The 26,792-nt window shown below is 44.9% G+C and overlaps 1 protein-coding gene across 1 annotated transcript in view; it reads right to left on the bottom strand.

The window, feature by feature from the left end:
• Positions 1 to 1,719: 1,719 nt before the first annotated feature.
• ESAM (endothelial cell adhesion molecule) overlaps positions 1,720 to 26,792 on the bottom strand; it is a 101,009-nt gene continuing 75,936 nt past the window's right edge. Inside the window, exons 2-7 of the mRNA XM_083588870.1 lie at positions 24,694 to 24,848; positions 9,808 to 10,015; positions 8,685 to 8,840; positions 6,596 to 6,718; positions 5,120 to 5,258; positions 1,720 to 4,165 (exon numbers count right to left, since the gene is read on the bottom strand). Coding sequence (XP_083444996.1) covers positions 3,697 to 4,165; positions 5,120 to 5,258; positions 6,596 to 6,718; positions 8,685 to 8,840; positions 9,808 to 10,015; positions 24,694 to 24,848 — 1,250 coding nt within the window. The 3' untranslated portion in view covers positions 1,720 to 3,696. The remainder of the gene's footprint in view (positions 4,166 to 5,119; positions 5,259 to 6,595; positions 6,719 to 8,684; positions 8,841 to 9,807; positions 10,016 to 24,693; positions 24,849 to 26,792) is intronic.

Below are 26,792 nucleotides of genomic sequence, written 5' to 3' on the forward strand. Positions count from 1 at the left end.
ATGTTTCTGGGGGTGGTCTTGAACTCCAGGGCGGGAAATTTAAAATGTCTATATAAGGGTGGGCACACCTTTGTTCGAGTTCCTCCTCCTCCTGCATGTGAAGGGGGCACCCTGTTGCAATAGTTCAATAAAGATCAGGCTTACTGGCTGCTTTGCTTCTCAATATTCTGGCCTCTGTTATTTTCTCCGACTGATGGAGAACCTGCAAAGGACTCTGTACGGGCTCTTGTGTCCCCCATAAGGGAATAAGGGCAGATTTTCGCTTATTACAGTGGACATGGGTGCAACATGAAATTTGACTTGACACATTTTGGCGTCATACCCAAGGTTATGAGTTCGAACAGGGGATCTTTCTGTGACATCTGGATCAGGTGGCATTGTGAAAGTCCTGAACCTGTGACTGGACTCAAGTAATGGGCTGGATGACAGCCAATAACCTGAATCCCAGCGAGATGGATGCTCTGCATTCGAGTGTGCCTAGGTCGGGGAAATTGTCCGTTTGCTTGTTCTATATCGGGTTGCGCTCACTCTGAAAGAACAGGGGCGCAGCTTTGGGGTTGCTCCTTGATTCAGCATTGCCTCTGGAGGCTGACGGTCTTATGTGTGTGCAGAAGTACCTGCTGTCAGCTTTGGCTGGTATGCCAGCCACAATGGTGGTCTAAGCCCCAGTAGCTTATGGACCCAATAACTGCAATGTGCTGGGGCTTCCTTTGGTTAGGAAGCTGCAGCTGGCATAAAACTTTCCTGTGTGGCTGTTCTCTGGGGAAACCTATGAACAATTTATGACACCCCTGTTAAAAGTGTTGTAAAAGGTAAAAAAAAGGAATGAGCCCTGGACGGTTAAGTCCAGTCAAAGGCGATTATGGTGTTGCAATGCTCATCTCACTTTCAGGCCAAGGGAGCCGGCGTTTGTCTGCAGACACCTTTCTGGGTCATGTGGCCAGCATGACTAAACCGCTTCTGGTGCAATGGGACACCGTGATGGAAACCAGAGCACACAGGAACGCTGTTTACCTTCCCGCCACAATGGTATCTATTTATCTACTTGCACTGGTATGCTTTCGAACTACTAGGTTGGCAGAAGCTGGGACACAGCAACAGGAGCTCACCCCATTGTGGGGATTCGAACTGCCAACCTTCTGATTGGCAAGCCCAAGAGGCTCAGGGGTTTAGACCACAGCCCCACCTGTGTCACAGCTGCCACTTTGCTACTGTGCTAGAGTCAAAGTTTTGCTACAGGTATATAAAACCCTGTGCAGTTCCAGACCAGGGCATTTGAGAAGCTCTCTCTCCAGCTAAATCCCAATCTGGTCACATACACTTTTAGCAACATTGTGCCAACAATTGTCGATATTTGTTGAAAATTTTTCTTTTCACCTAAGCCTTCCCAAATCAATCTATTTTATTTCTGCTGTTTTTAATTCCTGCCAGTTTTTCTGTTTTAGTACCTGTCTAGGATCTTTAAGTGATTCCTTAATAGTTTAGTTAGTTTTGCAGTTTGCTCAGCTGGGTTCAGAATTATTTTCAATTGCCCTCTTAAAGCATGGTTTCTTATGGAAATCATATGGTTGCAGTTTTATGTCAGACACCTTTCAAGGTCATTTACCCTGAATATTTAAAATAAATACATACAGTAAGAATAATGAATAAAGCAATCTGCTTCAAGGTGGAACTGCTTTCATACACAACAGGCCACAGAAACAAACACTTTCCCCAAAGTTTTTTTTAATATAAAAAACAAATACTTTTATTTATGAAAAATAATATGTTTTTCGAACTGTACATAAAAATATTTCAGTGCCATCCTAGCTTCTCATGTAACAGAAGGGTCTCATTGCCATTAAAAAAAATTAGCCAGCATGAAAATGGTTAGAGGACTTTAGCCAGGATTCACAGACCTGTTGATATCTATAAGTATAAATTATGTGCTAGATCTACTTTTATAAAAAAGGAAGAAACAGAAGATCAAAAGTCCATTGAATAAACATAATTGCACAATATGTATTAAAATACTGAAGGCGCCCTTAGAGAATCCATTGTTAGGATATTCTGATATAAGGTTACATACAGGTTAGTTGCAGAAGCTTTTGGGAAGGGCAGGAAGAAGAAACATCTTATTATTGAAGATCCCCAAGGCGGAATTGTTGACCAGGTACAGTTCCTCTGTGCATCACAAGGGGGCAGAAGAAACCAACCAAATATTCTCCGTTCCTAAAGCCGAAACTGGGCTTCAAGTTATTGTGGGAGTTTTTTGAGGAGATGGGAGAGGCTCAGTGACACAAGGAAGCTGTTTAGAAGGGAAAGTCTATTCAGGGGTTACTCAGAGAAAACAAAGAGAAATTGCAGGGTAGGTCTGATGTCTGCACTACAGACATTCCCCACTCTTCCCAGCATTTGCAAATCAATTTTGAAATAGCTTTAAAAAATAAAATAAAAACTATTTGCAGTTGTAAAACTTGCATTTCTTTCCTCATTTAAAAATAGCGGTAAAAGTTGGTCACCTAAATGGCAACGAACAAAAAAGCCAAGGGAACCCTCCCTCCCTTTGCTGGCCACTTTCGTGCAGGGGGACTCCTGCTCAGTGACAAAGCAAATCACAGACTCTCAGCCTAACCTGCCTGGCCTCCCCTCCCAGGGACTCTTGATAGCAAACAGAAAACGATCCAATTTACACATCAACATTCATATCTGAATAACTGGGAACTGCAGGTGGCCGGAGGGCTCTTGCTATTTTGAGTGGCACCTACACTAGCCAACAAGGTTGGAATACTATGAAGGACACCCCATTTCATTCCCCCATTCCAGATAATAATAATAAAAGCAATTTCAGAACAGAGACTGGACTACCGAAGCTCTTAGTCCAGGGCTGGGTGTGCTCTGTGCCAAGATAATACAAATTCTGCAGCAAGAGACAAGCTGCAAACATTCTGCAAACCAAACTAATGCGCATTCATTTCCTTTGCTTGCATAACTCATTCTGCTTCAGCCAAGTTATGGAAAGTGGCCAATGATCTAAAGGTGCACCAGACATTGGATATCCTACAGAGCCCTTCACTTACTCTGAAGAATATCCCATGGTCTAGAAACTTGAAAAAGGAGAGGTGTTGTTCTGCAGCTTTCCCGCGCTAACTCAAGTTCAGAGAACACACACCCCTCTTCCCTTTAACCTAAACTGCAATATTTCTTTGCCATCTCCTCCAGAGCACCCAATGCCCTCCAATCCTTTTGGGCTACTCCCAGGAAAGGCGGGTCAAGGAAGCACCTCACTCTGGCTGCAGGTTTCAGATCTGCCTTGGCACGTTTTCCCCCAAGTCAAGATAGCCAATCCCAGCACAGCTGCATCCTCCAATAAGAGAGAGAGAAAAAGGAATGAATCACATCCTGCAAAGCAAAGATCCACTGGTATTTGTTCGAGTAGATACAGCCTCTGCTGTTAAGAGGTCTCTTGGACACGACTCGGGCACCAAGAGGAAGAGTTCTGAAAGGTGTTACAAAAAGCCCGTCTCACAAGTCTTTGCAAAGTCTCATTGATGGCGGTTCCTTGAAAACTGCTCCTTCGAAGGACGCACCCACAAAACCTCGCCCAGGAGCTCTGAAGGCAGGCAGGCAGGCAGGCAGACATCCCAGAGCCAGTGCTTCCAGCCTCTCTGCATTGCATGGGATTGCTAGAACCACTTGGAGGGTGCTGCCAAGCCCTTACACCAAGGATCCCGCTTGGCTCTGAGCAGGCACCATGACGGGTACGGCCCCCATGCGGCTCAGGGTGGAGGAGGTGAGCCCTTGGGTGGGGGCGGCAGGCTCGTGTAGTCGGGGGGCCTGTGGCTGAGCCCCGTTTGTCCTGTGGAGGGTGTTCCTATGGATTGGCACATTGGCGTGGTGGCAATGGACCCCATTTGCCATGGGCGGGAAGTAGAGGGGCAAGGACTGGCTGGAGAGGCTGGGCGTCGGCGTGTGGGTCCCGCCGCGGTGGTTGCTGAAAGGGGGCTTGTAGCCCACCGTGCTCCCAGTGGCTGTGGTGATGGAGGCCGTGTCTGAGGGCGGCTTGGACGGGTAGAGTTTGTGATCCCGGGTCGTGTTCATGGAGGACAAGGTGCCGTTTTTGGAGACGATATCAGAGCCAGGACTTTTCGCCCAGGAAAGAGTCTTTGGGGCAACAGCATCTTCCCTGCGAAGGTGGGGAAGGGGAGAGAAAAAGACAAGCTAGTGAGGGGAAAGGAATAAGAGGAAGAAACTGTCCGTTTTGGATTCCTGTTTCTGTTATGAAACAGGTGGTGTAACCTGATCCTAGGGCTAGCTTTTATTAAATCTGTTTATAGGTAAAGGTAAAGGGACCCCTGACCATTAGGTCCAGTCGTGGCCGACTCTGGGGTTGTGGCGCTCATCTTGCTTTATTGGCCAAGGGAGCCAGCGTACAGCTTCCGGGTCATGTGGCCAGAATGACTAAGCCACTTCTGGTGAACCAGAGCAGCATGCAGAAATGCCGTTTACCTTCCCGTCAGAGCGGTACCTATTTATCTACTTGCACTTTGATGGGCTTTCGAACTGCTAGGTTGGCAGGAGCAGGGACTGAACAATGGGAGCTCACCCCGTCGAGGGGATTCGAACCGCCAACCTTCTGATCAGCAAGCCCTAGGCTCTGTGGTTTAACCCACAGTGCCACCTGCATCCCAAATCTGTTTATAGATGACCACAATAATTTACTGTTTAGGAGCTACCAATCTTTTCCATGTATGCAGATGGAAATATGTTAGCACAATACTGGAAAACAACTACTAACTTAATTCTAGAGGTATGGTGGCCTAGACTATGGAACAGCTATTGTGGATATGAATGTAAGAATATCAAATGGAAATCAACAATGCATTGTACCCGAATGAATTCCAGGGAAGGGAGAAATAAGGGACAATTTCTCCCTTCCCTGAGGTTCATTCAGGTATAATGCGTTGTTGATTTCTGTTTGATATTATTGCACTTGTTTCTTTCATAGACAGCAGTCTGTTCACTGGCCTTCTGCTGTTGCGTTTAAAAGTATTTCCAAACAGATTTTAGCCTCTTTAGTCGTGTCTAGTCACAACTTGCCTGCCTTGTGTTGCAATTTAAGAACCTCGTTTTCACTCACTTGATCTCATTGGCCATCTCCTCCTGTGATTCTTTCATCTTCCTTCTGTAGAAGAGCATCTGGAGTGGAAACAAAATGATCAGGCCAAGTCCAACGAGGGCTCCTATGACGGCACCAGCCACCATGGCTCCATTGATCGCTGCAAAGGGAGTCACAGCAGAGAGAAAACAGAAAATGGTAATAAGAGTGGGAAGAGAAGAGATTCCAGGATCATAGACGTGGGAAATCTGATAGGAACATAAAGAAGGGCCCTGCTGGACCAGACCAGTGGCCCATCTAGTCCAGCATCCTGTCCTCACAGTTGCCAATGAGATGCCTATGAAAAGCCTGCAAGCAGGAACTGAGCACAAGAGCGCTCTCCCCTCCTGTGGTTTCCAGCAACTCGTCTTGAGAAGCATTACTTCCTCTGACAGTGGAGATACAACACAGCCATTGAGGATAGTTGTCGGGCGGCAGAGGAACCAACCGCCATAGCAGGTTGCCAGGAATGGACAAGACAAGGAAAAGTCCTTACCATCTGCTTTTTATTCAACATTTACAGAGAGAAACTTGGGAATGCAGCCTCTCAGAATAATGGGATTGTCCCAAGTGAATCTCCACCCCCTCCACCTCTCCCACTTCCTCTTGAGTCATCGCTATGGGTGCTGAAATGTGCCCTCTGCCTTTGAGCTCTTTGCTCTCCTACTTTCAAGGCTCGCCGGAGTCTGGGAGGTGTGTGTGTCTGGAATTCTTTCTGAGTCCATCAGGTGTTGCCCCCACCAGTGCTTCTCCTCCTCCTCCTCCTCCTCCTCTCCCATTATTTCCCAGCTTTTCCCTTCATCTGCCTCTGTGATCTCCCTCAAACCCCTGTTGTAATTCTGAACTGTCTTCTTCTCTGGAAGGGTCAGATTGGGGAGGCGGTCTCCACCATTCCTCCTCTGCCCAGTCCCTGACATTGGTAGAGACTCAGCTACACCTGTCAATTATAACGTTTAAAATGTGTTATAAAAATGTGACACCAGATGGCGCTATAGAGCAGCAATCTATTGTCAACAGTAAATTGCATTGGGAGCTATACAGTGGACCCTCTGGATACGAACTTAATTCATTCCAGGGGTCCATATGTACCCTGGAAAGTCTGCAACATGGGGCACCACTTCTGCGCATGCACGCGGCGTGATAGAACACTTCTGTGCATGCGTGAAGTGCGCAGAGTGCTTGTGTGCATGCACGCATAGTGAAACCCACAAGTATACACTTCCGGGTTTGCCACATTCACTGTACAGTGTTTTTATAGTGTTTTTCATATCTGTGTAGATCCAGCCTTGATCTGGCCCCAGAATGCAGCACAGGCCCTCTTCTCCTTCCCTAGTCATGTAAAAAATGCGCAGCAGGAAAAGAATCTGGGTATGGAAGGGTTAAGAACCCTTGACGCTTCCATTTCCGTGCAAAGCGTTCACTGGCAGCTCCGTAGGGTGAAACCAAGATTGCACTCACGTGGATACACCTCCAGGGCGATGGTGCAGCTGGAAAAGCCAGCATCGCTGGAAGCATTGCAGAAATAGGTTCCGGACATACCAGCCGTGAGGTTGTTTAGCCTCAGAATCCCCCTCTTGCGGTCTGCAAAAATTACAACAGAAACAAGGCTTCAGAGCAGCAGCTTATTTCGGTTGGGATCTGGTCTTTTCATCGAGCGATATTGTCCTAAAAGCATGGAATGAGCTCTGCTAGGCCAGGCCAAATGTTTATCCAGACCAGCTTGCTGTTTTTGTACAGTGTGAGATGCCTCTGTAAAGAACACAAGCAGGGCAGGAGCACAACACCCACTTGCTCCTGCCTGCGAATCCCGGAAACTGTTATTCAAAGGCATACTGCCTCAGCTGTCACAACCAGTAGCCATGGATAGCCTTATTCTCCAGGGTCAGATCTACACCCTTTGTTTATAACGTTAAAATGCATTATTAAAATGAGACACCAGAGGGCGCTGCAGAGTGGGGAACCACCAACAAAGGGAAACTGCCACTGAACCTTATAGAACGTTCAATTTAGTAACATTTAGAAGATCAATGTAGATCCAGCCCAGCTGTACACAGGCTGTGTTTGCGCATAAAGCTAAATAATCATTTGTCAATTCAGAGACAAAGCTGAACCTCTCCTGTACTTCAAATGTCTTTACGTCTAAGTTAGGCTTGGGGAACCTGACTCCATCAGCCTCAGCTAGCATGGCCAATGATCAGGCATGATGGGAGTTGTAGTCCAACAATATCTGGAGGGCCACAGGTTCCCTCTCAAGCCTTGTCCTTGGATGTAGCCTTTGTCTTCATCTATGCAAGAGGTATTAACTCTCTATAAACTGCTTTACGGTTTGTTTACAATTAAGCAGTGCACAAATTTTATGAAATAAACAAAATTTATTAATTAATGACCACTTGAGCCCTTATAATCCATCTACAAGCACTGAGATCCTCTGATGGGGCACTTCTAGTGGTTCCCCCCACTCCTCATGTTTGGTTGGCCTTCACTAAGGACCGAAGTGGTAGACCCTGCCCTGTGGAACTCCCTTCCAGTAGAGATTCATCAAAAACCGTCCCTCCCTCCTTGCAACGCCTTTTAAATACTGTCGTGCTTTAGACAGGCCTTCACAATATGAGTTTTTCTTTAAACCAAGCAGTATGTACTGATGTTTTATTATAGAACCATGCAATTGTAGAGTTGGAAGTGACAACGAGCATCACCCTTGCAATGCACGAATCTTTTGCCCAACCCATGACGCTGAGATTAAGCATCTCATGCTGATTTCTCAAATTCCATCTTCTAGATATTTAAGGGCCAGCTGTATTTGTTTTATATGTTGTAGGCTAGGTTGTTATATTTTATGAAAGAGTGGATTTAAAATACTTTTAAAACTCATTAAGAAATTTGCAGAATGCTAGCGCACGACTAGCATTTTAAGACAGCATCTTAAAAAGTAGAGACATCACCTTGCCAACAAATGTCCGTATAGTAAAAGCTATGGTTTTCCCAGTAGTGATGTATGGAAGTGAGAGCTGGACCATAAAGAAGGCTGATCACCGAAGAATGGATGCTTTTGAATTATGGTGCTGGAGGAGACTCTTGAGAGTCCCATGGACTAGAAGAACAAACCTATCCATTCTTAAGGAAATCAGCCCTGAGTGCTCACTGGAAGGAGAAGAGAAGACTCCCTGGAAAATACCCTGATGTTGGGAAAGATTGAGGGCACAAAGAGAAGGGGACGACAGAGGATGAGATGGTTGGACAGTGTTCTCGAAGCTACCAGCATGAGTTTGACCAAACTGCGGGAGGCAGTGGAAGACAGGAGTGCCTGGCGTGCTCTGGTCCATGGGGTCATGAAGAGTCGGACACGAATAAACGACTAAACAACAACAACAACAGTGCACGACTAAAAAACTAAACAACAACAAATTGCATTGGCTCCCTAAACCCTCTGCACCTCAGCCTACCCAGTTCCCCCAAACTTTGCTTACAGGACCTGCTTTGCACATCCTCAACTATCTTCGTGACCCTTCTCTGAATCTGTTCCCACGTGGACATATTTATTTCCTACCTTGCACAGGTTCAAAGAAAACTTGATCGGTGGGTCCAGTGCGTCTCCAGTTGTACTTAGGGATAGGCTTGCCAAAAGTAGAATTGCAGGTCATGGTAATGTTTCCCCCGACACGAGGGCTTCCATGAATCTGACACTTTGGCAGGGATGGAGGAACTGCAAAAGCAAATAATGAGGCTTACAAATCTGTATCAAGTGGCCCATAGTTAAGGAAGGTGAATAAGATGGAAAATTATAACATTGCCATCTTCTGGCCACAAACAACACTGCAGCTGGTTCTGAATAAGGAGAGGGAGAAATCCATTCAGTTTGTATTTTAATGCAAACCTATCTAATTTGGTGCCTCCCATGCACTGAAATGCAACTATCATTTGAAATTCACACTTGCCCCATTTTTGCAGTGCAGATCTCCAACAACTAAAATGTGTACTGAAAAAGCAGGTACCTTGGAAGTTGAACGGAATCTGTTCTGGAAGTCCGTTCGATTTCCAAAACTTTCGGAAACCAAAGTGCGGCTTCTGATTGGCTGCAGGAAGCTCCTGCAGCCAATCAGAAACCCCGTTGGACGTTCGGCTTCCAAAAATAGTTTGCAAACCGGAAAAGTCACTTTCGGGTTTGTGGCATTCAGAAATCTGAATGCGCATGCGCATTTTCATAAGAGCATTAGAAAAAAGGGCGGGGGAGTTCACAGGATTAGGGTGTGAGCAACTGAAATTGACAGATTTGTCAATCCCAAGTTCTGATAGCATTGGCAATCATTGTAGGGCTGTGTCCACATCAGCTACCTCTCTTGAAATCCTGACTGCTTTTATTCTTAATGCCTTGGTTCATATTGCCCTAGTGACACTACAGGGGATAAACCTTGTTGCTACGTTTTTGTTTTAAAAATATTTTCAAAATTTGTCTTTGTAAAATGTTACCACCCAGCGAAGAAGAAAACCTACGCCCAACCATTAAGCACATTTGTGATATGAAATTGTGATGCAGAATTTTCTTAGGAACTCAGTCTGGTGTGCTAAAATGAGGGCTGTAAGTAGCTGCTTGCCTAGTGCCCTCGGGACAGTAGGAAATACCTCTAACCTCAGGATCCCCCAAACCCACAGCAAGCCAAGGCTCAATTCACCTAGGACTGTAAGGTTGATGAGTCCAATGTTTTGCTCGCTCCCACTGTTGAGGAGGTTCACTGTGCACATGTACTGCCCTGAGTCAGCTTCTTTGGTATTATTAATTGCAATGGAGACATTATTGAAAGGCATGGGGTAGAGGAAGCTGAGCCGACGGTTGAAATCCGAATCTACCACTTTTGTCCCGCCGGTCATGTACACCATGATCTGAAAGGCAGAAAAGACAGGAAAGGGATTTAATACAACAGCATTGCCAAAATAGGAAAACAGAATTCAAAGTGTCTAACTCTAACAACAACAACAACAACATTTGTATACTGCCCTTCATCCAAAGATCACAAGGGCGCTTCACAACAAAATGATAAGACAAAATACATAATCAAAACAAGAACAAACCAAAAATTCCCAATCCCATAAACTTAATGTTAGCAAAAGTAGCTTGACGTTAAATGGATGTTTTTTTTATTAACAATATGTATATGTTGCCCAGTAACAAAGCTGACAGCGTTGAAGTGTTGGAAAAATGACGAGTACCATGTCACAAGAAGGAGAATTGTATGTTGAAACAAATGCTGTGGCACCACAGAAGGTGATTTGTTTTATAAAAGAACCACAAGGAGGCCAATTGGGTATCTATCTTCTTAGGCCAGTGGTTTTCAACCAGGGTGCCGTGGCACCCTGGGGTGCCTTGAATGATGGTCAGGGGTGCTGCGGTCAACACTGGCCTCAATCATTTTTCCTTTCCCTCCCTTCTCTGATGCCTTCTTGCATCTCTGGCTCCCAAAGGCTTGCACACAAGGGGTTGTAGCCAATGCTAGTTCTACTCAGAGTAGACTCATTGAAATCAATGGCTTAAGTTACTTAGGTTCTGTTATGAGTTTGGGGTGGGGGTGGGGTGTCAGACCTGTCTAATCCCTGGATCCAGCAAGTGTTAAAATCTACCATATTTTTTCACTCTATAAGATGCACTTTTTTCCCTCCTTAAAAGTAAGGGGAAATGTGTGTGCGTCTTATGGAGAAAATGCAGGCTGCGCAGCTATTCCAGAAGCCAGAACAGCAAGAGGGATTGCTGCGCTCCCTCTTGCTGTTCTAGCTTCTGGCTTAGTCGCACTCTGTCCCTTCCCCCACCTCCCGCAAAAGCTCTCAAGAGCCGCGCTCCCTTTAAAGAGCAGCACTCCCTTTAAAGAGCCACGCGGAGCGTGTGTGCGGCTCTTGGGGGCTTTTCCCTGAGGAGGGAGAAGGGCAACCCATCAGTGACGGGCTGCCCTTCTCCCTCCTGGGGAAAAGCCTGCAAGCACCGCACACATGCTCCGCGTGGCTCGTGAAAGGGAACGCTGAACAGAGCCTGGGATGCATACAGGCTCTGCTCAGCGCTCCCTTTAAAGAATATTTAGTTAGTTTATTGAATTTATATACCGCCCTATACCCAGAGGTCTCAGGGCGGTTCACAGAAAATATCACAATATACAAAATCAAAATAAGAATAATAACCCAATAACACTCCCCACAAAAGAGTCACATTTTAAAAGGGTATAGGATGTCAATCAGGTCAACCAAAGGCCTGGTTTAAAAGGAACGTTTTTGCCTGGTGCCTAAAGGTGTATAATGAAGGCGTCAGGTGAACTTCCCTGGGGAGAGCATTCCACAGATGGGGAGCCATTGCAGAGAAGACCTGTTCTCATGTTGCCACCCTTCGAACCGCTCGAGGAGGCGGCACGTGAAGGAGGGCCTCAGAAGGTGATCTCAGGGTCCTCTTTATATGGAAAGAGGCGGTCCTTGAGGTGTTGCGGTCCTGGGCCATTTAAGGCTTTATGGGTCAAAACCAGCACTTTGAATTGGGCCCAGAAACTAATCGGTAGCCGGTGCAGTCGGACTAGGGTCGGTGAAATAGTTGAGAGCTTTGTAGTGGAGCAGGCAATTGTTGGTTTCTGTTTTGAATCCAAGGCTACGGCTATGGGAGAAGCAAGTCTTTCTTGGGGTGTTAATGTTGTGAACCCCTAAAGCGGAGGCTCAGGTAGTATATATGTGCAAATAAACCATATATCATAAAGACACCACAGTTTCCACTGTGCCTCATTCCAAAGAAATTCAGACTCTAGGTGTTGCCTGGGACCCCTGGGATCTTGCATCGCTCAGAGATTGGGGTGGAGTGCAACAGTTCATTAATTTCAACGAGTCAGCTCATTGAACTTGGTATGTGAAAATGTACATCAATAAATGCATACCTTTGAAAAAAAGATGCATATGTCACATAAAATCAAAACATTGCGATTGATTTTTCATCCTTGAACATTTTTGCTGCTGGCTACAATGAAAGCTACCATGGTGCTGTCATATGTGCAGAAAGCTCCCCCCAAACCTCTACAATGTTTATTATTATTATTATTATTATTATTATTATTATTATTATTATTGCCACTGATCCCTGATTTGTTGATACTTTGGCATCAATTCCTGAATGTCAACAAGACAGGGGGGTTTTTCACTCCTGGGAAATTCCAACAGGAATAGGAAATAGGAGCAGAAGTTGACACTGGTCTGACTGGCAGAATCCGAGACCAGGGAGAAGAGTTGGTGGAAGAAGATTGGAGGAAATTTAAAATTTATTTACAGAAGTACTGTAAAATGTATGAATGTGGATGATATTGAAATAAAAAGAAGAAGTTCTAGTAACAAGAGATAAAAATCGGAAATTATAAATTTGGGAGGTAAAATATTTAAGGACAAAGTAGTACGATATGAATTTGCTGAGCTAACTGTTAAAGAGGGATACAAAAAAGGGAGGTGCGAGGAAGTCAGGAAAACAAGTTAATCAAAGATGAATAACTAGAAAAGAGTCATTTGTGTTTGCCTTATGTTATTTATGTTATTTGTGGTGTTACTGATTGTTCTTTTCTTTTTTGTGAAAGATTGTACTGTTGTGTTTTTTATTTTTCTGTGTGTTTTATTGTATAATGTCTGGATGTATTTGTTTATTGTTAAACTTAATAAAACATTATTATAAAAAAAGAAGAAGTTGACACTGGTCACTTATTCCCGAACTGAAATCTGGAAAAGAACTCACGGTTGGAATGGAAATCAATCCAATCTGTTGTTGTATTCAGTCCTCAAGCAGTATGAAAATGGCAAGAGTCCCCCCCCCACACACTTCATATAAATTGTGTCTCCGTTGCATTTAAACAAATGGTGTGGAAATAATTATCTTAAATCCAAAATTTACACAACCAATTCTGTAATATAGTGTGGGCAGTGAGATGAACTGCAAAGCATTTGATGGAACCTGAACTGCGGTGGAATGAAAACAGCGCTGCTTGTGGCAAAGCAAGGCCAGGAAGGAAAACATGGCCCTCTTGCATCCACACCTGTACTGCATGGTCCTATATTATCCTCCACCAGCCTGGTGCTCTCTAGAAGTTTTGGTCCCCAAATCTGTTTAGGGAAGTTTTTGATGTTTGAAGTTTTATTCTGTTTTTAGTGTTCTGTTGGGAGCCGCCCAGAGTGGCTGAGGAAACCCAGCCAGATGGGTGGGGTATAATAATAATAATAATAATAATAATAATAATAATAATAATATAATAATAATAATAATAATAATAATAATAATCAGTGCCAGTCAACATGGCCAAATATCACCTGTGATGGGAGATGCAGGACAACCCAGCTCCCTGCTGAACTTACACTGAAGACCTTTCTATTTCAGCTGGCATTTTAAATACTTCTTTTTTAATGGTTTATTATATCCGTCACAACCTTGCTGTACACTGCTTACAGCAGAGCTTTCCAAACTTTTCATGTTGGTGACGCACGTTTTAGACATGCATCATTTTGCGACACAGTAATTCAGCTTTACTAGCAAACCGGAGGTTAAACAAAAGCCTTTACAGCTCCTGGAGGAGTGTAGGGAACGTTTGTGTGACACACCTATGCACTGCAGCCGACACACGTGTCGCGACACACAGTTTAGAAAGCTCTGGCTTAGAGGGCTATGGTGCTTTAAGCAGCATATAAATTGTGAAATAAACAAAATGAACAATAACCCAAAGCATCTTGAGCAGTCAGGGAAGGCTATCTTATATATACAATTGAGGACCACACAGCGAATGTCGTAGAAGGATGCGCCAAGGACGTAGTGGGGGGGTTGCCAGGGCAATGGCCTCGGGCAAATTTTTCTGGGTGGCACACTTGGCTCCTAACTGGGCAAACCACCCAGATCAGATCCCGGCATCGCAAAGCGACTCTGGTCTGGCAGGGCAGCATGAGAAGAACGCAACTGCCATGTGCCGAGGCTGGGATGGAAGGGTGTATGGCTGTTGCGTCTTTCTCATGCCGCAACTGCCCTGCCAGCCCTGAACTGCTTTGCAAGGCTGGACTCAGCCTTGAAAAGTGACTCGGAGATGGCATTGCTCCAGCAGCACTGGCTGGACTGGCACAGCAGGCTCTGTTTACCTTCTGCGCCCTGCCCCATCCCTTGGTTTGTTTGCATGCCCTGGGTGGCAGCAAACCATGCTATGCCACTGCGATGTCCTCATACATCTGAATAGCTCTGTGACACCACCACAGTCACTATGTGATCCCTCTTTGTGCAGGTCTGCCGTTCGCAGACTACTTCCCTGAGCCAACTGCAGCCTCTCCAGAATGTGTAAATGGATGTACTTTAGAATGTGATTTCTAATGCACGTTCTGGTGCAAATAGAGCAGCATCAGGGGTTTCACTACTGCAGCATGGCTGCAGTCTGGTTGCTAAGGTAACAGTGTATGTTCCCTCTCCCTTCCAACAAATATTTCACAGCACATTCCATAATCACCCTATATATGGAGGACACTTTGAGGGACCCAGAAATGTTTCCAGAAGGTATCCCCAATCTGATCTCTAGTTAGGGTCATATTTACTAAGAAATCCCTGTTGCCTTGCAAAACAGCTAGCAGTGTCTTTGCAAGAGAAGATGCACTGCAGGAAGAAAGTGTCATTGCAACACTGATAAATGCACATGCACACACTTAGCGGCTGAGTTTGGACATCACGGTCTATAGTTTATCGTGATAGGAACAAGGCCTATCCCTCTCTTCAGGTTTGCATCAATCTCCCTCGCTGCTTTTCCTCCACAGCAGTGACAAGAAAAAAACTGGAAGCTTTTACTTCCAATTTCAGTTAGCCACAGTTTAGTGTTACGTCTGAACTCTAAACTGTAGTTCATCTTAACCAGGGTTTGTTGAAAAAAACACCACACACCTGGCTTGAAGCTGTGTCATTTCAAACAAGCCATAGTTAAGATCAGTGCTTTTTTTCTATATATATAAAAAGTTTAGGACTACTCTCATTTTGACTCAAGAAAATCACCATTTTATAGAAGAAGCAGAAATGAGTCAGTGATGCTCCAGAGCTCCTCTGCTTTGACAACCCATTCCCCATTTGACACAGCGACAAGTCTAGCACATCAAGCGGATGTTGCTTGGTTGCCGTGGCAACAGCATCCAGCAGCTTGGGTTCAGGCACACAGGGAGACCGGCATTGCTCTTTGGAGGCAGAAAGGTGTGGCTGGAGAAATCAGGGCAGACCTCGGCTGAAGCCACCTGCTAATGCCAGACTAAAAGCACCCTGAGAGTGCTCAAAGCTTCAATCCCCAGTTTCCTGAGAAGAATTGTAGAGTTGGAATAGTCCACGAGGGTCATCTAGTCCAATCCGCTGTGATGTAGGAATCTTTTGCCCAGTTTGTGGTTTGAATAATTGATTGTTAGACCACGCTGGGAACTGTAATTCTGCAAGGAGAATAGGGGTCTCCTGATAACTCTCAGCACCCTTGACAAACCACACTTCCCAGGGGTATCTTGGGGGGAGGGAAATGATGGCTCAGAGCTTGTTGAGATTTTGGTTTTCCAGGGCAAGGTGTGGGATGGATTAAGGCAGGCTTCCTCAACCTCGGCCCTCCAGATGTTTTGAGACTACAATTCCCAGCATCCCTGACCACTGGTCCTGCTAGCTAGGGATCATGGGAGTTGTAGGCCAAAAACATCTGGAGGGCCGAGGCTGAGGAAGCCTGGGTTAAGGTAAGTCTGGGATCTCTGTCTTTCTGCCTTGCTCTAGTTATTTCTGTGCATCAAATCAAAACACCAGAAATGAACGCAGGTGAGGGTACGGAGCTAAGAAATGATCTGAGGGTGCCTGATGCTAAGCAGGTTTTAAGCAAACTTCAGCAAGCAGTAGTCCCCCCCCCAAAAAAAAACTAGTGCAAATAGCAGGCATGTGGCCTCAGATCTGGATTAATTTCATTGTGTAAAGGTTAGCTGAATGCAATCCCTACTCTCTTCACTAGGGTCCAAATCCAGGTCAGCTACCCCCAATACATCTGCAATTTAAAAAACACACACCACATATTTGCATGATTGTTGATTGCATGAATGGCATCTGTTGGAAAAGTGGATTGCAAATATTAAACCTAATAAAAATCTGACTCTCGGAAAGGAGGACTCTGGGAGTGCCACTTGAAATCAGAATATAAATCATCATCATCATAAGAACTTATTTTTATTTCCTTAAAAAAAGCAGGTGGATTTGCTAAATTGGAGGGAATCATAGAATCATAGAATCATAGAGTTGGAAGAGACCACAAGGGCCATCGAGTCCAACCCCCTGCCAAGCAGGAAACACCATCAGAGCACTCCTGACATATGGTTGTCAAGCCTCTGCTTAAAGACCTCCAAAGAAGGAGACTCCACCACACTCCTTGGCAGCAAATTCCACTGTCGAACAGCTCTTACTGTCAGGAAGTTCTTCCTAATGTTTAGGTGGAATCTTCTTTCTTGTAGTTTGGATCCATTGCTCCGTGTCCGCTTCTCTGGAGCAGCAGAAAACAACCTTTCTCCCTCCTCTATGTGACATCCTTTTATATATTTGAACATGGCTATCATATCACCCCTTAACCTCCTCTTCTCCAGGCTAAACATGCCCAGCTCCCTTAGCCGTTCCTCATAAGGCATCGTTTCCAGGCCTTTGACCATTTTGGTTGCCCTCCTCTGGACACGTTCCAGTTTGTCAGTGTCCTTCTTGAACTGTGGTGCCCAGAACTGGACACAGTACTCCAGGTGAGGTCTGACCAGAGCAGAATACAGTGGCACTATTACTTCCCTTGATCTAGATGCTATACTCCTATTGATGCAGCCCAGAATTGCATTGGCTTTTTTAGCTGCCGCGTCACACTGTTGGCTCATGTCAAGTTTGTGGTCAACCAAGACTCCTAGATCCTTTTCACATGTACTGCTCTCAAGCCAGGTGTCACCCATCTTGTATTTGTGCCTCTCATTTTTTTTGCCCAAGTGCAATACTTTACATTTCTCCCTGTTAAAATTCATCTTGTTTGTTTTGGCCCAGTTCTCTAATCTGTCAAGGTCGTTTTGAAGTGTGATCCTGTCCTCTGGGGTGTTAGCCACCCCTCCCAGTTTGGTGTCATCTGCAAATTTGATCAGGATGCCCTTGAGTCCATCATCCAAGTCGTTGATAAAGATGTTGAATAAGACCGGGCCCAAGACAGAACCCTGTGGCACCCCACTAGTCACTCTTCTCCAGGATGAAGAGGAACCATTGATGAGCACCCTTTGGGTTCGGTCAGTCAGCCAGTTACAAATCCACTGAGTGGTAGCATAGTCAAGACCGCATTTTACCAGCTTCTTTACAAGAATATCATGGGGCACCTTGTCAAATGCCTTGCTGAAATCAAGGTAGGCTACATCCACTGCGTTCCCTTCATCTACCAGGCTTGTAATTCTGTCAAAAAACGAGATCAGGTTAGTCTGACATGACTTATTTTTCAGAAATCCATGCTGACTATTGGTGATCACAGCATTCCTTTCTAGGTGCTCACAGACTGTTTGCTTAATGATCTGCTCCAGAATCTTCCCTGGTATTGATGTCAGACTGACTGGGCGGTAATTATTTGGGTCCTCTCTTTTCCCCTTTTTGAAAATAGGGACAACATTTGCCCTCCTCCAGTCTGCCGGGACTTCGCCTGTTCTCCAGGAATTCTCAAAGATGACTGCCAGTGGTTCTGGAACGTATCTACATGCTGGGAAAAGTTCAGCCTGCTTAAATTTATGATGGACACTCCCACCTGGGAACTAATAGTGGCTTGTGAACAAGGTAGCAATTTTAATCTGGAACTCAGTACAGGATAATAGAGGCAAATTCTCCATCCTCCACTGCATACTGTGTTCCCAATAAACCCCAACATTAGTTATTTACAATTTATTAAAAGGTTGTGCAACTACAGGTGAAGCACTGAGTGGGATAGGTAAGTGTGTGGATAGCAAAACTGCCCCTACCATCGAGGCAGCTGCCTCAGGAACAGAGTTCAGTTTGGCTTTTGATGTGAAACCACCTAATTCACACTTATGCAAACAATTCATGCCTCTCTGAATATTGCGATGCAACCAAATAATGAGTACAAAAATGTGTCTATGAGGGAGAATTGTCCATAAAAATGCACAGACAATATTACTGGGTGGGGGAAAACATATCAGAATTATTTATATTACGGAAACTTGCAAACAAAATTGCAAGATTGCAAACAATGCTGGCACTAAAATACCGATTAATTTTCACGATGACTTTTTTAAAAAAAATCTGATGTGGAAATATGGAGAACAGAACTTTAATATTGGGGAAACGACAGAAATTGAACTTCAGCCATGCCGACTCAGGAGGGCGGCAGTCCCCCAAGTGATTCCTGCTGAATCTTCTCTGGATATTTGCCCCAAACCATGAAGACTGACAGTTCTTGCCATTGATGCCTTTCCAATGGGCTCCTAAGCTAGCCTCTTGTCCACAGGTGCAATCAAGGATGCTGTACCATCATCAGTGTTGAAGTATGATTAAACTGCCTATCTAGTGGGCAGTATATGGAATTTAGGGAGGGGAGGAAGTCTTCCGTAGCCTCAGGCAAGAAAATGTACAGTGGTACCTCGGGTTAAGAACTTAATTCATTCTGGAGGCCCGTTCTTAACCTGAAACTGTTCTTAACCTGAGGTACCACTTTAGCTAATGGGGCCTCCCGCTGCCGCCAGGCCACTGGTGCACAATTTCTGTTCTCATCCTGAAGCAAAGTTCTTAACCCGAGGTACTATTTCTAGGTTAACAGAGTCTGTAACCTGAAGCGTCTGTAACCTGAAGCGCCTGTAACCCGAGGTACCACTGAAATTGTGTGGCAGCGGCGCAGCAGCAGCGGGAGGCCCCATTAGCTAAAGTGGTGCTTCAGGTTAAGAACAGTTTCAGGTTAAGAATGGACCTCCGGAACAAATTAAGTACGTAACCAGAGGTACCACTGTATTGGGCTAGCCTGGGCGAACAGAGAGGGCAGATTTTACTTTTGAATCAGTCTGCGGCTTCATGATCCGCAACCTTTCTAGCCTGCATCAACTCACCCAGCTGTAAAATGGGAAGAATGCTGCTTCTCAGCTTCGAAGGGTCTTTGGGGTCTGAATCCATTACCAACTGCAAAGTGCTCTGAGATGTACTTAAGGTGTGCATGTACACGTGCGTGCAAAAATTGAGAAGAGACTCGGGGACGCCGAAGGGAAGGGAAAAACCCCAAACTGGAAAAAGTCCATTTGGATTTTCGGAATGGTGTGAGAAATGCACTTGGCCATCAACAGCAAAGAAACCTTTCCTCTACCGTGTTCCCTCACCCCTCTTCAGCAAGGAATATTCATTTCTGAAGTGCCTGTGGCTACTTCCTTTATGACGTTTGCAAGTGATTGCAGATGATGGGCAGATGGTGGCACTTGATTGACGTGGGGGAGGGGCTGGTTTAGCAAAAAAATAAAAGGGCTGGAGGGCAAAACTAGACCTCCTGGCTTGCCAAGAATGGCCCCTAGGCTGGACATAACCCTATCCCTGGTCATACTTGCAAAAAAAGACACTATTCTCATGACACTATTCTCTTAGCTGACTTTGTTTTCTTTAATTCAGTTAATAAACCCTTAAAAAACAATTCTCATTTTCCAGATTTAATTCCTTTTGGATTTGTTACTTTGCAGTATTCCTGCATTTGTGCTGTGCTTATTTATCAATGACAATCTTTTAATCTGATACTGTTCAGTGGTGTATTTCTTATTTCATTTATGAATTTCTTCCCATATAGATCCGATCATATAAGCCGTCACCTGCAGCCTGAAGAGATACAACCTTCACCCCACTCCCCGTGAGAACTGCGGCTGCAAAAGTTAATAAATGAATTTGTTTTATAATTATTTCACAAAATGCATACAGTGGTACCTCAGGTTACATACGCTTCAGGTTACATACTCCGCTAACCCAGAAATAGTGCTTCAGGTTAAGAACTTTGCTTCAGGTTGAGAACAGAAATTGTGCTCTGGCGGCGCGGCAGCAGCAGGAGGCCCCATTAGCTAAAGTGGTGCTTCAGGTTAAGAACAGTTTCAGGTTAAGAACGGACCTCTGGAACGAATTAAGTACTTAACCTGAGGTACCAATGTACACTGCTTGATTGCAAAAGACCTCGAAGCAGTTGACAAATGAATAAAACAATATTAGTGGTAGAAACAGTTTAAAGCAACTACCTCATTTTAAAAAAATAAATCAGTGCTAAACTAAAAACAGATTAAAACACACACAAACTTTCTACATTTCTGGGTAGGTTTCTCTAAGCAAAAATGTTTCTTAACAGGCATCCGAAAGTGTGATGAAGGAGCTTGTCTAATAATAATAATAATAATTTATACCCCGCCGATCTGGCTGGGTTTCAAGAGGCAGGGAGTTCCAGAGTCTAAGTACTGGGACATTAAACAGTTGGTTCCTTACAAATGTAAAATGGGTATTATGTAATAGTGCCAGGTCCGCTGCCTCCCACTCCTAGCTGAAAATATCCTTTTTTCCAAACCCCTCTCTTCCTCAGAGACTCTCTTCTCCCACCCTGATTCCTGCCTCTCCTCGTAACAGCCGGTGCTGCCATCAGTTTCCTCGTCACCTTTTCTGCTGACTTGAACTCTTAGCAAAAACTCCCTTTGTATGTGTGGCAGAGCCTTCCCTATAACAACCACAGAGGCAGAGGGCAAAAATTAGCAGATTGAGTCACAGAATACGTTTTTATCTTGGCACCATAGCAGCCGCAGTTTACAGTACTCCAATTTCTTACAAGCTCCTATTCATTTTTCTTACCAATGAACAACCCCTATAAAGAAAAAGCCCCTACCAGTTTGTATGATAATTTGTTTAAAAGTCTCAAATTTAGACAGACGGTGGCAACCTGTCCTTTTTGTCCCATGTAATGGATACATATATATGTATATGAGTCTATTCCCTTATGAGAATTGGTTGGCAGGGATTTCTGTATACAGTCGTACCTTGGAAGTTGAACGGAATCCGTTCTGGAAGTCCGTTTGACTTCCAAAATGTTTGAAAACCAAAGTGTTGCTTCTGATTGGCTGCAGGAAGCTCCTGCAGCCAATCAGAAGCTTCAGAAGCCGTGCTGGACGTTTGGCTTCCAAAAATAGTTCGCAAACCGGAAAACTCACTTCCGGGTTTGCGGCGTTCGGGAACCAAAACGTTCAAGAACTAAGCTGTTTGAAAACCAAGGTACGACTGTAATCGAAATGAATTGTACCCGTTTGACTGTATTTTATTACGGTTGGTGTCACTGAAATTTATTGTATTGATAGCTAGTTTATTTTGTTACCCATCTTATGAAAGGTTTTTGTTTTTTGTTTTGCTTTGAAAAGCAGGATCTGAGTTTCTAAATAAAATAAAATAAGTGGGAGAGTATAAATCAGTGTTAGCCAATGTGAGGCCCTCCATATGCCATTGGACTACAAATCCCATCATCCCTGTCCATTCACCATGTTGGCAGAGGCTGATGGGAGTTTCATAGATTTCATAGAATTATTAAGTTGGAAGGGAGTACAAGGGTGGCGCTGTGGTCTAAACCACAGAGCCTAGGACTTGCCGATCAGAAGGTCAGCGGTTTGAATCCCCGCGTGGGGTATGCTCCCATAGCTCGGTCCCTGCTCCTTCCCACCTAGCAGTTCGAAAGCACGTCAAAGTGCAAGTAGATAAATAGGTACCACTCTGGTGGGAAGGTAAGCGGCGCTTCCATGTGCTGCTCTGGTTCGCCAGAAGCGGCTTAGTCATGCTGGCCACATGACCCGGAAGCTGTACGCCGGCTCCCTCATCCAATAAAGCGAGATGAGCGCCACAACCCCAGAGTCGTCTGCGACTGGACCTAATGGTCAGGAGTCCCTTTACCTTTACCTTACGAGGGTCATCTAGTACAACCTCCTCCAATGCAGGAATCTTTTGCCCAATGTGGGGTTTGAACCCATAACCTTGAGATTAAGAGTCTTGTGCTCTACCAATTGGGCTATCGGGAGTGGAAATTCAACAACATCTGGAGGGTCATAGGTTCCCCTGCAGGGCTGAGAGCTCCCAGCAGATGCCCAACCACCCAGACTGTTGACACCAGTTCCAGTTCTACACATATACAGCCACATGTGTGGGTGCTGGTATTATAAGAATTTTAAGGTCTCAAATATAGAATAAATATTCATAAAGGCACACATATCTAAATATATGAGCCATGTGTCTGAAATAGTATGGGAGAGCAATCCTGAAGCCATTTTGACTCTCCCAAGGACCTCAAATATTCCTCTGCAATAAGGGAGGCAAATGGGGAAAGTCTTTTTATTGTCTTTTTGCTTGCAAATTCTGCCTTAAGGGTGTATTTGTGCATGAATAGGGTGAGCCTGTGACCTGGATTCAGGAACTAAAGTATTAACCATCACAAAAGAATGGCCAGGCTGCCCAGGTAATGCAATCAGTGACCCTGGCAAACAGGTACCCTGGCAAACAGGATCTCTGCTGTAGACCGCCTCCTTCTGTGATGTATGCATGATGTTTTGGGGGGTGGTCTTGGTCTACAAGGTGGGCAATTTCAAAAGTCTATATAAGCCATTGTTCAGAGTTCTCCCTCCTGTGTGTTGTGAGTGGGGAACCTGTTGCAACAGTTCCTTGAATAAAGATCAGGCTTACTAGCTGCTTTGATCAATGTCCCTGCTGTGGAAGGACGTGTAGATCCAGAATTGGCTCCACAGTCACTTATGGACTCATTGTTAAAACTTTGTTTATGGAAGACAATCTTACTCGGCTACGAGTGATTGCCAAAGAATACTCTCTGGCTGGCCTCTGTTATTTTCTCCAACCGATAGGGAACCCACTTAAGGACTCTATACGGGCTCTGGAATACCCCATAAGGGAAAAGGAGCAGATTTTTCTTATAATACTGGGATGTAACTATCAGGAGATGCCGCTGTCCACCCAGCCTGAGAACCTCCCTAACATGCTTATTTGATGCCTAATTGGGACAGTTAAACCCTCATCTTTTTAATAGCAATTCTTGGGAGGCTGTGAAGCTCTTCAAATGTCCTGAAGCTTCATCTTAATGCTACGGGTTGTTACGTGGAGACAAGAGGCCCATTTTCTCCTACAGATTAGTTTAGGGGAAATGTATGAATCCCTGCTTGCAGAAAACAGACCCTTCAAATCATCACAATTATCTCTGCACGACGCTATTTCTCGCTGACCGGATGACAGGCTGCTAAAATCCACTCAGCGTTGAAGCAAAGGAGCCCGTCAGCTAAAAATTCTCTCAACTCAAGTGGGCTTTGGACAATTTTTAGCACCCTGTCAGCTGGTCAAAGAACCGAGCAAAGATGGAAATAGGAAATGAAAACAACCGTCTCTCCCCAGTCACAGGACCAATTATAAAATAAATAAATAAATAAAAACATTCAAGCTGTGCATAAATGAAACTGTCATTCTGGGCTGGTAAGGGCCACTTCTACCCCAGGAAGGAATTCTGCAAATTGGCTGTGCACATGCAACTTTGCTTACTGACACACTAATGATACCTTTGAGGTTGAAGCTAAGCCTAGGATGGGAAACCTATAGACCAGGGTTTCCCAAACCTGGGTCTCCAGGCACTTTTTGAACTACAGTTCCCATCATTCCAGACCACTGGTCCTGCTAGCTAGGGATGATGGGAGTTGTAGTCCAAAAACACCTGGAGACCCAAGTGTGGGAAACACTGCTATAGACCTTCAGGTGTTAGATGCCCTGGTAAATCAAAGCTCACAGTCATCAAATATCTCCTTCTCACACGGTGTATATTTCATGCTTTGCCATTGCAAGGAACCCAAATTGCAACATAAACGCTACAGAGCTTTAAATCAGCAACAATTACAACAAGGAAATCCAGATTTCAAGTTTCATTTCTGGGAGGGGAAGTCAATTGTGAAAAATGGAAGTGGGGGGGGGGGCAGGGGGGCAGGGAACAGCCCACACTGCTAACATCAACCAAGAAAATCTTTTTAAACAGCAAAGTGACGTAGATTAATAGGGATGGAGGGGGGAGTGACCTTAATGGGAGCACCGCCATTCTGGTTAGATGCTTTCTTTTGTCCTTCGCTGTATTCGTTAAAGAAACTAACTGGCAAGAATTCCCTTTCATTTGATCTGCTCATTTATGGCCACGGGGGAGGAGGAGGAGGAGGAGGAGGAAGAAGAAGAAGAAGAAGAGTAGTTTGGATTTGATATCCCGCTTTAGCACTACCCTAAGGAGTCTCAAAGCTGCTCACAATCTCCTTTCCCTTCCTCCCCCACAACAAACACTCTGTGAGGCGAGTGAGGCTGAGAGACTTCAGAGAAGTGTGACTAGCCCAAGGTCACCCAGCAGCTGCATGTGGAGGAGCGGGGAAGTGAACCTGGTTCACCAGATGACGAGTCTACCGCTCTTAACCATTACACCATACTGGCTCTCAGTGAAGCCTGACACTGGGTAAGCTAGGCCAACCAGTGAGATTCCTGCTCAAGCAGAATTGGACTTTACCTGTGAATGTTTATGAGGCCTTTCAAGGTGCCAGGTGACAAAGGGCTGCTCCGTACTCTCAGGTGTATACCAAACGGGCAGGATGGCCCTCTGTCCTTGAATCACCACCACCGACTTTGCTCCAACCTGCACCTGCAGTGCACCGTAAGAAAGGCCTGCCAAGAGAAAGAGAGAGAGGTGTCAGTTGCTTCTCAGATCCTAGGATCCATCACACTTCCCGTGAATATTTAGCAGGCAAGGCCCCAGAGCAGGGGTTGGCAAGGCTTACTGCGCATGGGCCAGATCACTCCCGCAGAGATCCTTGGTGGGCCGGGCCAGTGCAGTGTGATGCCAGAAATCACGTATGTGCATGTCTGCAGCACTGGAAATCACTTCTGCGCATTTCCGAAAATCAAAGTGATTTCGGGCATCTGGGCATGCACAGAAGTGATTTCCGGAGCTGCGGAAGAGAGTCCCCGCGCCGCGCTGCATTGGTTTGGTGGCTCAGTTTGGGGGCGGCTCATGGGCTCGTTAAGTGACCCTCATGGATCGCTTCCAGCCCATGGGCCTTAGGTTGCCGACCTCTGCCCCACAGCATCACTGCATACCTTCCAAGTGTCCCGATTTTCGAGGGACAGCCCCCAAATTACAAAAGCCATCCCGGTTTCTGATCTGAACCTGAACTGTCCTAGTTTTCCCCTTTCCTCCCTGGCACATCTCACAGAACAATTAAAAGTGGTGGAGTGATCAGACCCCCTCCCCTTCCAGTCCTTTTTCAAAACAGGAGCCTTTGCTGTGGTGTGTGCATGTGCAAAAACAGAGTCCTGTTTATACGGAAAATAAAATACCTGCACCAAATGAAAGAAATGGCGAAGCTGACATACAAAGCCCTCCCTTTAATTTTGAAGGAAAATGTAACCAATCCACTTTAAATTCTTTAATTGCAATGCTTCAGCAGCCAGCAATATTTTAGAAAACACGTGGAGTGTTTATTCCTTTCTTATAAATGGAGCCTTATCCTGTAAGCCTTTGCATGTCTACTCAAAAGTTAGTCCCAATATATTCAATAGAGCTTAGTCCAAAGCAACTGGGTGAAGACTGCAGCCTGACCGGAAGAATCAGAAATCAGGAAAACCAAAACTTCAATAAAGAATGGGGGGATTATAATTTATCTTAAAAACCATTGTAAACAGTTAAAATTGTTAATAGGATTGGAATAACACTTGTAGTCTAATGGTGAGTTCTGGATATAATGGAGATGTAAAAGATTTGGATTATTACAAAAGATGCAGGAGGAAATGATTAACAATAGGACCCACAAAGGGAGTCCAGGAGATTCTATGGAATCTTGTCTTTATGTTGTATGCTGGACATATGATTGTAAAACTGTAACTTGAAAAACCAAATAAATAAATTTATTTTAAAAAAGACTGAAGCCTTGCACTGCAATCCTAACAATTTTTACTCAAAAATAAGTCCCACTGAGTTCAATATTCCTGAGTTCTATTCCTGATGCATAATAGAATGCCCTTGTTTTCACCTGAGAAATGTTGGAGGGTATTTCACTGTGTAGGTCAGAGATATACACAACCCTCCCATGAAGCCATAAAGGCTGGATTAACTACGGGTTACAAACTTAATTCATTCTGGAGGTCCATTCTTAACCTGAAACCTGAGGTGCGCTTTCACTAGTGGGGCTTCCCACCGACGCACAATTTCTGTTCTCATCCTGAGGCAAAGTACGCAACCTGAGGTACTACTTCCGGGTTAGCGGAGTTTGTAACCCGAAGTGTTTGTAACCCAAAGCGCTTGTAACCTGAGGTACCACTGTACCTAGTTCAGTATTCTATAGATCAGAAGAGGAGCAATCAACATGATACCCCCCCCCCCCAGATGTGGCTGGACTCAGCCCCACTCAGCATGGTTATCTGAAGCTGAAGTCTATGCTGGCTACTCCTGGATTAGAACATGCTTAGAAAAAATAATAATTGGGTAGCACAGACACAGATGTTGCTTATTTACTATAGGTGATGCTGATGCCATCCCTCAAATAAAGCACCACCAGGAAAATGAAAGCTTTCCTCAGCCACTGGAAGTGAGAGTGCCAACTACCAATCCGG

The sequence above is a fragment of the Podarcis filfolensis genome, assembly GCF_964270895.1.
Source record: "Podarcis filfolensis genome assembly, chromosome: 15".
Lineage (NCBI taxonomy): Eukaryota > Metazoa > Chordata > Lepidosauria > Squamata > Lacertidae > Podarcis > Podarcis filfolensis.